We start from the raw sequence: 13,141 nt of genomic DNA, 5'->3' as shown, positions 1-13,141 counted from the left end.
TGAAGCCCTAATCCTCACTGTGATGGTATTTGGAGGTAGGTTTGAGAAGTAATTAGGTTTAGATTAGGTCATGAGGGTGGGAGTACCTATGATGGGGCTAGTGTCCTTTTAAGAAGAGGAAAGGAGACCATGGCTTTGCTCTTTCTCTGACATATGAGGATATAGTGAGAAGGTGGCTATCTGCAAGGCAAGAAGAAAGCCTTTACCAGAAATTGAATCTGCCAGTACCTTGATCTTGGATTTCCCAGCTCTGGAATTATGAGAAACAAAAATCTGTTGTTTCAGCCATCCAGTCTCTGGTATTTTGTGTGGCAACTGGAGGTAAGACAACACCTTTAATCTATTTTTTGGACACATGGAATACAGTTGTAATGACTACTTTAATTTACTTTTCTAATAATACTAACGTTTGTGTCAGCTCTGGGGTAGTTTCATTAGATTGAGTTCTCTTGTCATGATGAATTGTATTTTCCTGCTTCTTTGCTGGTATTTTTTGATTGGGTGCAAGATGTTGTGAATTTTACCTTGTTGTGTGCATGGTAATTTTATATTTCTAAAAATATTCTTGAGCTTTGTTCTGGTACATAGTTAATTTACTTTAAAACAGTTTGATTGTTTTAGGGCTGATTCTTCAGATTTTCTAGGCAGAACCAGAGTCACTTTAATCTAGGGCTCATTATTTCTCACTGCTGAGGCTGTACCCTTCTCAATACTCTACTTAGTGCCTGTGGATTATAAGGTTTTCCAGCCTGGTTGATGGGAATAGACACTATTTTTGACCTTGCGGGTTCTTTCTCTGGCCTTGGGTAGTTATCTCACACATATAATCTGATCAGCACTCCACTGAATACTTGAGGGAAACCCTTTGCAGATCTCTGGAGTTCTGTTTGTGCCACTGCCTTCTCTCTGGTACTCTGTCTATAAAAATTGAATTATCTTGGTATGTTCTTTCTGGAAAAATTTTAAACTACTTAATGGTTAGTAAGTTAAATTTTTCTAGGAATTTGTCCATTGGCCTTTGTATTTCAAATTAGTAGGCATAAAGCTGTTCATAATATTCTCATGTCTTTTTACATCTGCTGAATCTGTTGTCAGGTTTCCTTTTTCATTCCTTATGTATTTGTGCCTCTCCTTTTATTTCTGAACCAATTCTCTTATCCATTTTTAACCCTGCTACTTCTTCAGAAACTCAAAATAGTTTGATTACTGCTATTGAAAATGCTAAATAGAAAATTAAATCCAGAGTTTAAATAGGGAAGAGAAATGCAATATTAACAAAATGACTCTGTGTTAAACATTAAAGAGGCCAGTACAGTGGCTCATGCCTGTAATCCCAGCACTTTAGGAGGATGAGGCAGGTGGATCACCTGAGGTCAAGAGTCCAAGACCAGCCTCGCCAACATGGTGAAAGCCTGCTTCTATTAAAAGTACAAAAATTAGCTGGGCGTGGTGGTGGGTGCCTGTAATTTCAGCTACTTAGGAGGCTGAGGCAGGAGAATTGCTTGAACCTGGGAGGCAGAGGTTGCAGTGAGCCGAGATCTCGCCACTGCACTCCAGCCTGGGTGACAGAGCGAGACTCCATCTCAAAAAGAAAAAAATATATAATAAATAAAGATACCCATTCTTTTCTATTCAGGAGGCCTTCAAAAATTTTGTGCATAAAAATCACTTGGAGTGCTTATTTAAAATGCAGATTACAAGGCATCCCCCTCTAGAAAGTATGCAGCAATAATAGTCCTGGCTTTGGTCCTGTAATTTGCCTTTTTAATAAGCACCCAGGTGATTCTGAAGTATGTGGCTAGAAAAGTACACTTTGAGAAACATGCTCTAACTTGTGCTACAGACAAAAGACAAAGCCTTTCAAAATCCCCCTGGTGCCTGGTCTCCAGGTTGCATCTTTCAACTTACTTCTGTAGCCTTCTCATCCACAATTCCCCTCACCTTCACCTTATCCTCAAATAAGCTCTCTGGATGAGGCTCGTACTCACTCATCTCCTGCTGAGACAACTGTTTTTTTTTTTTTTTTTTTTTTGAGACAGAGTTTCACTCTTGTCGCCCAGGCTGGATTGCAATGGCGCGATCTTGGCTCACTGCAACCTCTGCCTCTGGGGTTCAGGTGATTCTCTGGCCTTAGCCTCCCAAGTAGCTGGGATTATAGGCATACACCACCACACTGGACTAATTTTTGTATTTTTAGTGGAGATGGGGTTTCACCATGTTGGCCAGGATGGTCTCGATCTCCTGACCTCAGGTGATCCACCCGCCTTGGTCTCCCAAAGTGCTGAGATTACAGGTGTGAGCCACCATGCCCTGAGACAATATTTTGCAATAATCTCTAGAACCAATTTTTAAATTTCTAGTCTAGTCAAATGCCTGAGTTTAACCTCAGGGCACTGTCCAGATTATAACAGATCTGTTATTTCCTGGACCAGTAGAAAATGGACCAAATCACCTGGATTTTTGGTTCAGACACTCACTACAAATGGAGCAGGACTTGAGAGTAGATTATAGAAGTATGTATCTTTTTAGGAGCCAGGCCTCTCTAGGGATTCTCCTATTGTAGGTAAAGAGGCTCCTCCTCAGGTAGCTGAACTTCCAGATTAGATTAGTGTGTTCGTCAGGTATGGAATAGAGACCGCGAGGCATCTGGACCTTCGTTGTGCATTCTGGTAGGCCTTCCATATGGCTCATACTGCACCAGATCTGTATGCTGTCTCACTAACCTTCTTACCTTACTGCTGTTGGCTGGTAGATTCCCTTTCTGTCAAGTCTCAGGGGAATCACTGCAGCACTGACAACTTTTTCTAGGGCATCACCAGTGAGAACATCTATGACCTTACAAAAAGTACTGTCAGATGCCACGTTCTGTTCTCCAAATACTGTGGATTTCCTCATATACAAATGAATATTCTGGTGCATACCAACTCATTTCCTTTATATGAATGCGAAGGATCTTTGTTCAAATATTAAAGGATGTTGAAGGTCTCATTGAGATTCTTTTTCTTCAAAGGATAGGAATTGTTGTAGTAGAGGGATAGGTTTGTTGAGGATATTTAGTATCTGAAGAGAGGATTAGTTGGACAGGTAAATTTTCTACTAAATTTTGCAGACTAATTATAGAATAGAATGATAAAGTATCAGCCCAGGATGGGCCCTTGAAAGTCATTTGAAGCAGTCTCCTAGTAAAAGATACAGATAAGAAAACTGAATTCCAGAAGGCTTAGGTGTTTTGTCAGAGGTCATATGGCTGTTTGGTGGCTGTACTGTAAATACTAAAATATAATTGTTCTGCAATTTTTTTAAATAATTGAGGCAGGGTCTCACTCTGTTGCCCAGGCTGGAGTGTAGTAGCGTGATCACAGCTCACTGCAGCTTCAGCCTCCTGGGCTCAAGTGATCCTCCCACCTGACCTTCCTGAGTTGCTGGGACTACAGGTGTGTGCCACCATGCCTGGCTAATTATTTTTTAAAATTTTTTGTAGAAATGGGATCTCCCTATATTGCCCAGACTGGTCTAGAACTCCTGGGCTGAAGCGATCCTCCCGCATCAGCCTTGGAGTTACAGGTATGAGCCACCATGCCCAGCCTGCAATTTGCATCTTACTAATTATGAGTCTGATAGACCAGGAGCTGACAGATTCGGTTACCAATAGCCATAGATGAATTGAAATATTTTACTAGGGTAGATTATGTCTAACTAATAAAGCTTTATCTTTGTGTTTCAGGACTAAAAACTGAAAACTGTGTTGAGAACCTAGGTAAGGTATGCTTTAAGGTCTTATCCCTACAGTAGGAATTTTATCAGTGACTTCTCATAGGTATGGGTCAGAGCCACCCCACCACTGTGCTGTCATACTGTCAGACATCATTTTCTCAAAGCTAAATTGTGCTACTGCTAGTACCTTTTCCGGTGGAGGGCCTAGGAGCCTTTGCTGCCAGCTCCCCACTGCCACCCTCATCCCCACCCACAGACTTGCCTGTGGCTCTTCTCTCAAACACTGCACTGGCCTGGGCATAAAGGGAACATACCGCTGTCATCTGAGCCTGACTTTACAGGAGTTTAAGGACTCCTTAATTCCCCTGCATCTTCAGCTATTTCCCGCTTGACTCCTGTGCAAAGAGCTAGCTCCTGTTCCTGTATTTTCTTATCTTAGGAAATAACATTTGGGAGACCAATGAAGGAATGGCATGAATATAGGTCAAGGAGGGAGGAGAATGGGATGACACAAGGGTAATATGGTCGATTTTAACTTCTTCGGGGAAAAATAAGAGGATGTGACAAAAAAAAAATTTTCTTAGAGGACTGTGGGAAAGATTTGGGAAGGTAGAAAATTCTAAGAGTATTAAGGAACAGCATTATCAAATAGGCCTAATAAATTTGAATTGAAGATACCAAAAATGCCTTTGGATGAAGACATGCTCTGGGTGGATCCTTTTGAAGATTTCCTCATTAAAAAGTTTAAAAACATACCAAAGGTATCAGAAGAGAGACAAAAAAAGTTCAAAAACAAGGGTCTGTTTCTAGCTGTCTTCCTGGCTAGCTGTCCTGTGAATTTTTTTTTTTCATGTAACTTAAATGAATCCATATCCAGAGGCTGAGGCGGGTGGATTGCTTGAGGTCAGGAGTTTGAGGCTAGCCTGGGCAACATGTGAAACTGGCTCTACTAAAAATATAAAAATTAGCCAGGTGTGGTGGCAGGTGCCTGTGATCCCAGCTACTTGGGAGGTTGAGGCAGGAGAATTGCTTGAACCTGGGAGGTAGAGGTTGCAGTGAGCCGGGATCGTGCCACTACACTCCAACCTGGGCGACAAAGCAAGACTCCGTCTCAGGAAAAAAAAAAAAAAAAAAAAGTGAATCCACATCCATTTGTCTTTGAATTGAAATTTTATGTCTCTCATAATAACCATATTTTTATGTTTCTTAAATATAAGCCAACTAAATCTTTATTATTAATGAACATTTAAAAATAGACTGAACCTGACGTTCACATCTAAGCATAGTACCATGTAATGAAAACATGTCTGTATTTCAGAATATTTTCAACCCATCTATGTCTACAACCCTGGTGAGTATGCTCTAATTTTTAAAAATAATCTTGGTTGGGCATGGTGGCTCATGCCTGTAATCCCAGCACTTTGGAAGGCCAAGGTGAATGGATCACTTAAGCCCAGGAGTTTGAGATCAGCCTGGGCAACATGGTGGAACCCCATCTCTACAAAAAATACAAAACTTAGCCAGGCATGGTGGTGTGCACCTGTAAATACAAAACTTAGCCAGGCATGGTGGTGTGCACCTGTAGTCCCAGCTACTTGGGAGACTGAGGCGGGAGGATCGCTTGAGTCTGGGAAGCAGAGGTTGCAGTGAGCCAAGATCACGCCCACTGCATTCCAGCCTGGGTGACAGGGCGAAACCCTGTCTCCAAAGTTAATAATAATAATCCTCACCTGGATGTTTAATAGCTCTTTCTTGTTTAGCAAATGTATTTCTTAGCTGAAGAATATTTGCAGATATAAAGCAGTGACTTGGCCTATATGCGAAGAAAAAAATAAAGAAGCTATTCTAGGGAAATGTACCTTTCTCAAATGAGAGAATTGGCTTTTTGGAGATCTGAACAACATGGAAACTTTCTGGTGAATACGGGTGGTGAGAATGAAGAGCTAGTCATTCTTGACCAGTTCTGGGGGCTTCTTAGGTACAGCTCTGTATTCAGTCATTGAAATGAACCTATGTGACTCCAAATACTCAGATGAAAACACAGAACTCAGCATATTTGCATCTCTCAAATATGCTGATGCTTGATGTTTAATGTTATTTAACTAAAATATGTAGGTGATTAGATGCTCTTAAAGTTTCCACTTAAGGATATATGGCCCAAATCATTTCTTTGCATGTAAGTTCCTTATCATGTGTTTGGTTTACGTGGCTACAGTAAATTTTTCTTTGTTGAAAAGAGAAGAGGTTCCAGCCTTTTTAAAACACGCAGTTTATTTCATGTTTGGGAAGATACTTCCTGTCCTGATAGAAGTGAAGCACTTTACACCTTGAGGACTTCTTAGCAGCCCTTCTTTTTATTGTTCCATTGCAGTCACAGGTTCTACTGATCACTTCACAGGGACTTTAGCTGACTCTTCAACATAGACATTTTCTCGGCTCCTTGAGATCCCTGGTAGACAAGCTATTTGTAATACTTTTCTTAATAGTGGGGGCAGAGAATGTTCCAGCTCATTAGCTAAGGTACATTTAGACTCTGATTGACAACGTAAGTTTAGTAGGGTAGTTTCCTGGACATATCAAATGGTTCTTTATAGTCATATTTCCTGAAAGCAATTTTGCTGTAGCAATAGTAACTGCCAGTTCTTTTGTGTCATGGTTAAAACTGATGAACTTCTTTTTTGTGACTCAGGTGAGAAAACCCAGAAGCTTGAAGACCACGGTAAGACATTTTTATACATTTTGGGGGCTTGACCGGGCGCAGTGGCTCATGCCTGTAATCCCAGCACTTTGGGAGGCCGAGGCGGGCAGATCACGAAGTCGGGAGATTGAGACCATCCTGACCAATATAGTGAAACCCCATCTCTACTAAAAATACAAAAATCAACCGGGCGTGGTGGCGTGTGCCTGTAATCCCAGCTACTTGGGAGGCTGAGGCACGAGAATCCCTTGAACCAGGGAGTTGGAGGTTGCAGTGAGCTGAGATCGTGCCACAGCACTGTAGCCTGGCAACAGAGCGAGGTTCCGTGTCAAAAAAAAAAAAAAATTCTGGGGGCTTACATTTTGCAAGATACCTCCCTTTACAGGTGGGAATATTTTCATATTTCTTGAAAATAATTTTGCTGTAGCTGTAGTAACTGCCAATTGTTTTGTTCCAACATTAAAAACTGATGAGCTTATTTTTGTGACTCAGGTGAGAAAAATCAGAAGCTTGAAGACCGTGGTAAGACATTTATATAAATTCTGGGGGCTTACATTTTGTAATATATCTCCCTTTACATGTGGGAACAGGGAAGAATGTCATGGTAAGAAAAGTGGGAGGAAGGCAGAGCTCACCTTAGCTTACTGGTTTGGTATATTAGAGACCCTCCTGGATTTCAGGTAGAATTCTTTAGAAAAATGACATAGCAACTCTGTTTCTCCCGTCTAACAATCTTTAGGTCATCCCACCAAATAGAGGAAGGTGTGGCTAATTTTTCCACACATTCTTGTGACCTCTAGGGTATTGGGCAGGGCATAACAAATAGTGTCGTTTTTTCTAAATTAAAATGACTATTCTTTGTATTTATTTCTATCTCCAGCATATATTGATTAATATATGCCATTAGCTATATCCATTTGATTATTTAGTACATCCAAAGTATATCTCATCCTCAAGTATTTGTTTTTGTTTTATTTTTAATATTACTCAAATGGCCGGGCTGGGTGGCTCACGCCTGTAATCCCAGCACGTTGGGAGGCCAAAGCGGGTGGATCACGAGGTCAGGAGTTCAAGACCAGCCTGTGAAACCCAACCAACATAGTGAAACCCCGTCTCTACTAAAAATACAAACATTAGCCAGGCATGGTGGCACACACCTGTAATCCCAGCTACTCAGGAGGCTGAGGCAGGAGAATCACTTGAACCTGGGAGGTGGAGGTTACAGTGAGCCGAGATCGTGCCACTGCACTCCAGCCTGGGTGACACGATGAGACTCCGTCTTGAAAAAAAAAAATTACTCAGATGTCCTCAAGGGTACCGGGACAGGAACAGTCTCATAAATTACTGGTGAGATTATAAATTGGAACTTTTTTGGAGAGCAATTTAGTAGTATGTATTACTCGTCTTAAAAATGTTTATACCTTTTGACTCGGTTAAAACACTTTTGGATATTTGTCCCAAGGAAATTAGAGATGAACACAAAGATTTGTGTACAAAAATGCTTATCACAGTGTTATGGTAGTGTCAAAAGACAAAAGTACAACAAATTTAAAGAGATCAATTGGCTTTATTTGAGATTCTAGAATTAGACAACACTTTATTCCATAGAATAAGTGTTCCATTGAGCTGAGCACAGAAGTTTGGCTTTAAAGACAAAGAAGAGCCAAAGAAAGTGGAAGCAAAGAAGAGAGTATATTAGTTACTTTTAGACAGAACAGTAGAAAAATAACTGATTAGTTAACATCAGTTTATTTCAGGCTACCTTTTTTGTGTGTAAGGATTGAAGCAGCAGGAACTTCATTTGTTAAGCTGATTGAAGATTTTAAACTGGCCTGTTTGGGAAATTCTGTTATTTCTTTCTCCTAATTTCTTAGAAGGTCAGACAACTTAGTTTAGGTGGTGTGGAACTTTAGCATGGGCGACTCCATGTCAATTTTTAGTCTGGTCTTTTGGGGCCTACTGCAGAAACTTAGTCTAAAGCGATGGTCTCCTATAATTTTTATTTGACAGTAGCAAAAATTTAGAAACAGCCTCAGTGTCCAACCGTTGGGTATGGTTAAATAAAATACTATCTATATCATGAAACACTAGACAACTTATAAATCATGTTTTTGAAACCATCTAAAGATAGAAGAAAGTATTCTTAATACAATGGTAAATAATTGGATATAAAACAGCATATACAGTATGATACCAACTTTTAAAAATGTATATGCATACATATGTATGCATAGCAAAATGATTGAAATACACCAAAAATGTTAAGAATGAGTAGAGTATTTCTGAGATCTGCAGTTTTAAGAGAACTTTAATTTTTAATAATTTTCTGTATTTTTCCAAATTATAACATATTATATAATTAGGAAGCATATTTTATATATTACATATAATGACAATTTTGGGTCAAGGTCTTTGGGTTGAATTTTTAAAAAATGAACAAGAGATGCTTAACCTAGGAGAGATTCTGGGTCACTAGCCTTAGTTCTTATCATCAGTTAGGCTCCAGTGGGTTAAATACCTTCTTTTTGTTACCTTGTCCCCTGCCATTTCTCAAAACGTTCTGAGTTTTCTACTACAGAAGTCAAGTATAATGTCAAATTAATTTTCAAGCTGATTGCATTTTTTTACTAAATAGTTCTTATTCTCATCCTTAGGAATAAAAAGTCAGGGGCTCACTGTTTCACCTGGTAAATAATCTATTTACTGAGACTAGCTACATGGTTAGGAGACAATGAGGGTTCCTAGGATTAAGAACATTGTGGAGGGCCAGCACAGTGGCTCACACCTATAATCCCAGCTCTTTGGGAGGCATAAGCAAGAGAATCATAGTGAGTTATGATCGTGTCATTGTACCCCACCACAGCCTGGGTGACACAGTGAGACCCTGTCTCTCAAAAAAGAGAAAAAATATTACTGAGCCTGGAGAGTTTGAGGAATGAGTTAGACTAGAAGAAAGGGACTTCATTTATTGAGTTCTTTTTTTTGCTCCATGCAGTGTACCAAGCACTTTTATGCGGTCTTTCCTTTAATCCTCACTAACTACAAACGTAAGAAGTAAATATTTCTCTTGCAAAATGAGAAACTGAAGTTAGGAGGGATTAAGTAGTCTGCCCAAAGTCACGGAGCTAATAACTATAATTACAATAGAGCTAAACCAAGCAGAAATGTAAAACCAGTACTGTGTCATCCACAAACTGATGTATTAGGACTGCCTCCTGAAGATAAAGTTGGAGAGACAGGGGTTAGATTGTGGAAGTTCTTAAAGTCCAGGCTAAGGAGTTTGGACTCTGTCACATGGAGAATGAAGAGCCACTGAAAGGTGTTGGTGTTTTTGTTGTTGCTGTTTCTTTTTTCTTTCTCCCTGCCTTTTTTTTTTTTTTTTGAGTTGGAAATGGAGGAAGGATAGACCCAAGAGAGTATTAACAATATAAGATAACTGTTTAATACAAACCAATATTCATTTCTGCCTTTAGGTGTGAAAATCCTTGAACCCACCGAAATACCAGGTAAGACAGCTTTCTATTTATTCCCTGAGCCCAAGAATGAGGTGAGCAGGATTCCCCACGCATTTAAGAGAATACTGTCATGAGACTATTATTCATGAATATTTCCCTTATAGCTGCCTGCCAGTCATCTACAAATATTTAGCTGGGGAAGCGTAGAGAAAGTCCCTTTCCCCCTGTGCATTCATGTGCTCCTGGAACATTGTCTCTGGGGCAGGAAAGTTAGTTCTGCTCTGGATATGGCTGAGGGAAAGGCTCCTGGGATCTGGATGCATCAATCCAGCACCTTCCGGGTTCTACAGCTAAAAATTATTCAATAGAAACCTAACTTTATGCACAAGTTGACTGTTAGTCTTGGCTAACATCTCATTGCCTGTATCTCCAGGTAACAAAACACGGTATTCTCCTGGCATAAACACGCTCAGTGAAGTGCTATGGCAGACGACTCTTCTAATCTTGGTGTGGATTTGTATGAGGGTTTATGTAAGGAGAACTTTTAAATAAAAAGCCAGAAACTATAGTGCATCGGGGCCTTGGGTGCTTGCATCTCTTAAGCTCAGCAGACAAGAGTTTGAAAATTATACTCAGTGGAGCAAACTAAGTCACTGAAAACTTCCTTCTCATTTAGGAATGAAAATTCCAGAACCTTTTCCAGTACCTGGTAAGCAACTGATAGGCATGTCAGAGGGGAAGATGCCAGTTTGGGGAGTATAGTCACCATTAGATATGCACGGGTCTGTTTATGCCTCATAATTATCATCTATTAAATGTAGCCATCAGTAGTCACATGTACATGACAGGAATATTTGTAAGGACTATGAAACCATAGACTCTCAGGGTGCAAGCCACTGTCCAATGCTTAAAATCTTTTCTCCTGAGTTCATGCAGTACTTTGAAAATATTTTTTGCAGGTTTTGTTATTATGGAAATGATGATCTGTTAAAGAAATTAGATATTTGGCATCTTAAAAACTATATCCAGCCACACAGTGCTGAACTTCACGTAACACTGCTGGCAATGGAAGCTGCATGCTGTGTACAGAAACAGCGTTTTCTATTAAATAAAGGCTCAGAGAACATAGGCTCAGAGAAAAGGGTCCAGGACCTCTTTTATATTGACCCAAGTTTGTACTGTTGGATTTATTTGGCCACAACTTTGAAGTGAATCTCTAGTGACACTGACGACACACCTTGTGCATCTACATCTCTTCAGCTCGCTGGTCCTGGGTTTGCACAGTGCCGTCACGGGGGTCTTGTTCATCAAACTGTGGTTATCTGAAAGCAGCCAGTGAGCATGGCGGGAGATGAACGTGAGCTGTGTAGACAGACAGACCTGCTTCAGGAAGCCTCTGTCTCTTTCCTCTCAGTAACTTTATATAAGTTACTTCACTTTTCTATGCCTCTGCTTTCACATCTGTAAAATGAGGAAAGCTTCTGTCTTGCAGGGCTGATTAAAGACCTAATGAGATAAAGTACCCAGCAAAATGAATGGTAGTAGCATAGTAGTAAATAGTAGCTGCATTTGTTATTATCTGAAAACCTCTTTCTTGTTTAGGAATAAAAATGATACAACTGAATGAAAAACCTGGTACTACATTCTTTACTGGGGGTGGAGGCACCATGGATTCTAAGTCCTTTACCATAATCATTCAGTTAGTTCAGTCTTACGGGGTCTGGGGAAGACATCTGGGCTGTACACTTGCCAATACCCCAGTCTGCAAGCCAGACAGCGAAAACGTTGAGAACTTTCAGTGTGAGCAGCAGGCTGCTATTATGGTTCTCTGGGCCAAACATCAAAAAAGGCACTTGATCTTAAACTGGAACAGTTGGCTTCCAGCTGGGCCTGTCTATTCCAGAATGAGGCAGGCTTCCCAGGGTGAGGGAATCTGTAGACATAGAAATAGTATCATCCAAGAACTGTGAATGAGGACAGTGCAGCGTGCCAATACTGGGACCAGCCATTCTGTGCTCCTCACCACACTCTGTATCGTCCAATAGGCCACTAGATTTTGCTGGGACTACAGTGTATTGTGCCCTCTCCTGGAAAGCTGTGTGTAGCTTTTAAAAAGGTGATGTGAAAACAGTACACAGGAGCTCAATGAGATAAATGTTATTGACACTTGAGAGATGAGAACATGGAACATAAGAAGATTAAGGAATTTATAATAGGCTAGAAAGAGACACCCAGGACTCAAACTTTTCAAGCTTTGTTCACTTTGTGCTACACTTGTCTTCCAAACAGATTTAGTTATCCACCTCTATCTTGGGCACCTAGAATTGCTATTTGGCTTCAAAGCTGTTAAAATATGGTAATATCATAATATTTCAATGCTAGGCACACACTTGGTAGTACAGATGGTCTCCAAGTTACAATGGTTCTGTAAGAATTAAAGAAAGAGGAAAGAAACACGAAAAGGTGGCTTGCCAGTTAGGACAGATCTATTTTAGAGAAAACCTGAGAGGCGCCTTCTGGCCGAGTGAGGTTAGAGGCCCACTTTTTTACAGACTAAGAGTTTTTAAGGATTCAGGGTGGGAGAGTTTATCAGAGGCTTGGACTGCTTCTGTGTCTCTTGGTTGTGCTTATCTGGGAGGGAGAGTTGTGTGTCTGTTCCCATACTACATCGTTCTGCAGCTGCAGGCATATTCCCCAAGTCTGCTTTTAGCTTCCCTAACTTAGTGCACCTGAAGGGAAAGGAATGTGCTTATTAAGGCCCACCGTTTCACTGGGGCCCATTGTATGAGGGTGAAGTTTGGGAGTTACTCAAGAGACTTTCCCCTCACCTCCCTTTGTGCCCTAGCTGTTTTATCTGTGTTCTACTGTTTGCTCCTTCTGTCTGCTTGTAGTTAGAAGAGGTGATTTCCTTGAAATGCATGAGGCTAGAAAGGGAGCTGGAATTTAAAGTGGCGGTGTTTGTCCAAGATGATGGTGCTCCTGCTCTATCAGGTTCAACTTAGGATTTTTTGACTTTGCAATGGTCTGAAAGCCATACACATTCAGTAAAAACCATACTTCAAGTACCCATACCATTCTCTTTTTCACTTTCTGTACAATATTCGATAGATTACATGAGACATTCTATATTTTATTATAAAATAAGTTTATGTTAGCTGATTTTGCCCAACTGCAGGCTCATGTAACTGTTCTGAGCACGTTTAAGGTAGGCTGGGTTAAGCCATGATGTTCTGTAGGTTGGGTGAGTTAAATGCATTTTTGACTTACGGTATTT

General features: G+C 40.4%; 1 protein-coding gene across 10 annotated transcripts in view; it reads left to right on the top strand.

The window, feature by feature from the left end:
• Positions 1-13,141, top strand: part of ART3 (ADP-ribosyltransferase 3 (inactive)) — a 37,606-nt gene that overhangs the window by 18,623 nt on the left and 5,842 nt on the right. For 5 of the 10 annotated variants that reach the window (XM_015138501.3, XM_015138498.3, XM_015138503.3 and 2 more), the window contains exons 4-9: positions 3,725-3,757; positions 5,033-5,065; positions 6,404-6,433; positions 6,905-6,934; positions 9,886-9,918; positions 10,544-10,576. In XM_015138501.3, the coding sequence (XP_014993987.2) occupies positions 3,725-3,757; positions 5,033-5,065; positions 6,404-6,433; positions 6,905-6,934; positions 9,886-9,918; positions 10,544-10,576 (192 nt within the window). The remainder of the gene's footprint in view (positions 1-3,724; positions 3,758-5,032; positions 5,066-6,403; positions 6,434-6,904; positions 6,935-9,885; positions 9,919-10,543; positions 10,577-13,141) is intronic. The other 5 variants (XM_015138502.3, XM_078003475.1, XM_078003472.1 and 2 more) reach the window with 3 other exon arrangements.

This window comes from Macaca mulatta, chromosome 5, assembly GCF_049350105.2.
Source record: "Macaca mulatta isolate MMU2019108-1 chromosome 5, T2T-MMU8v2.0, whole genome shotgun sequence".
Classification (NCBI taxonomy): Eukaryota; Metazoa; Chordata; class Mammalia; order Primates; family Cercopithecidae; genus Macaca; species Macaca mulatta.
Note: the sequence above shows the minus strand (reverse complement) of the source record. Positions and strands in the feature narration are given on the sequence as shown.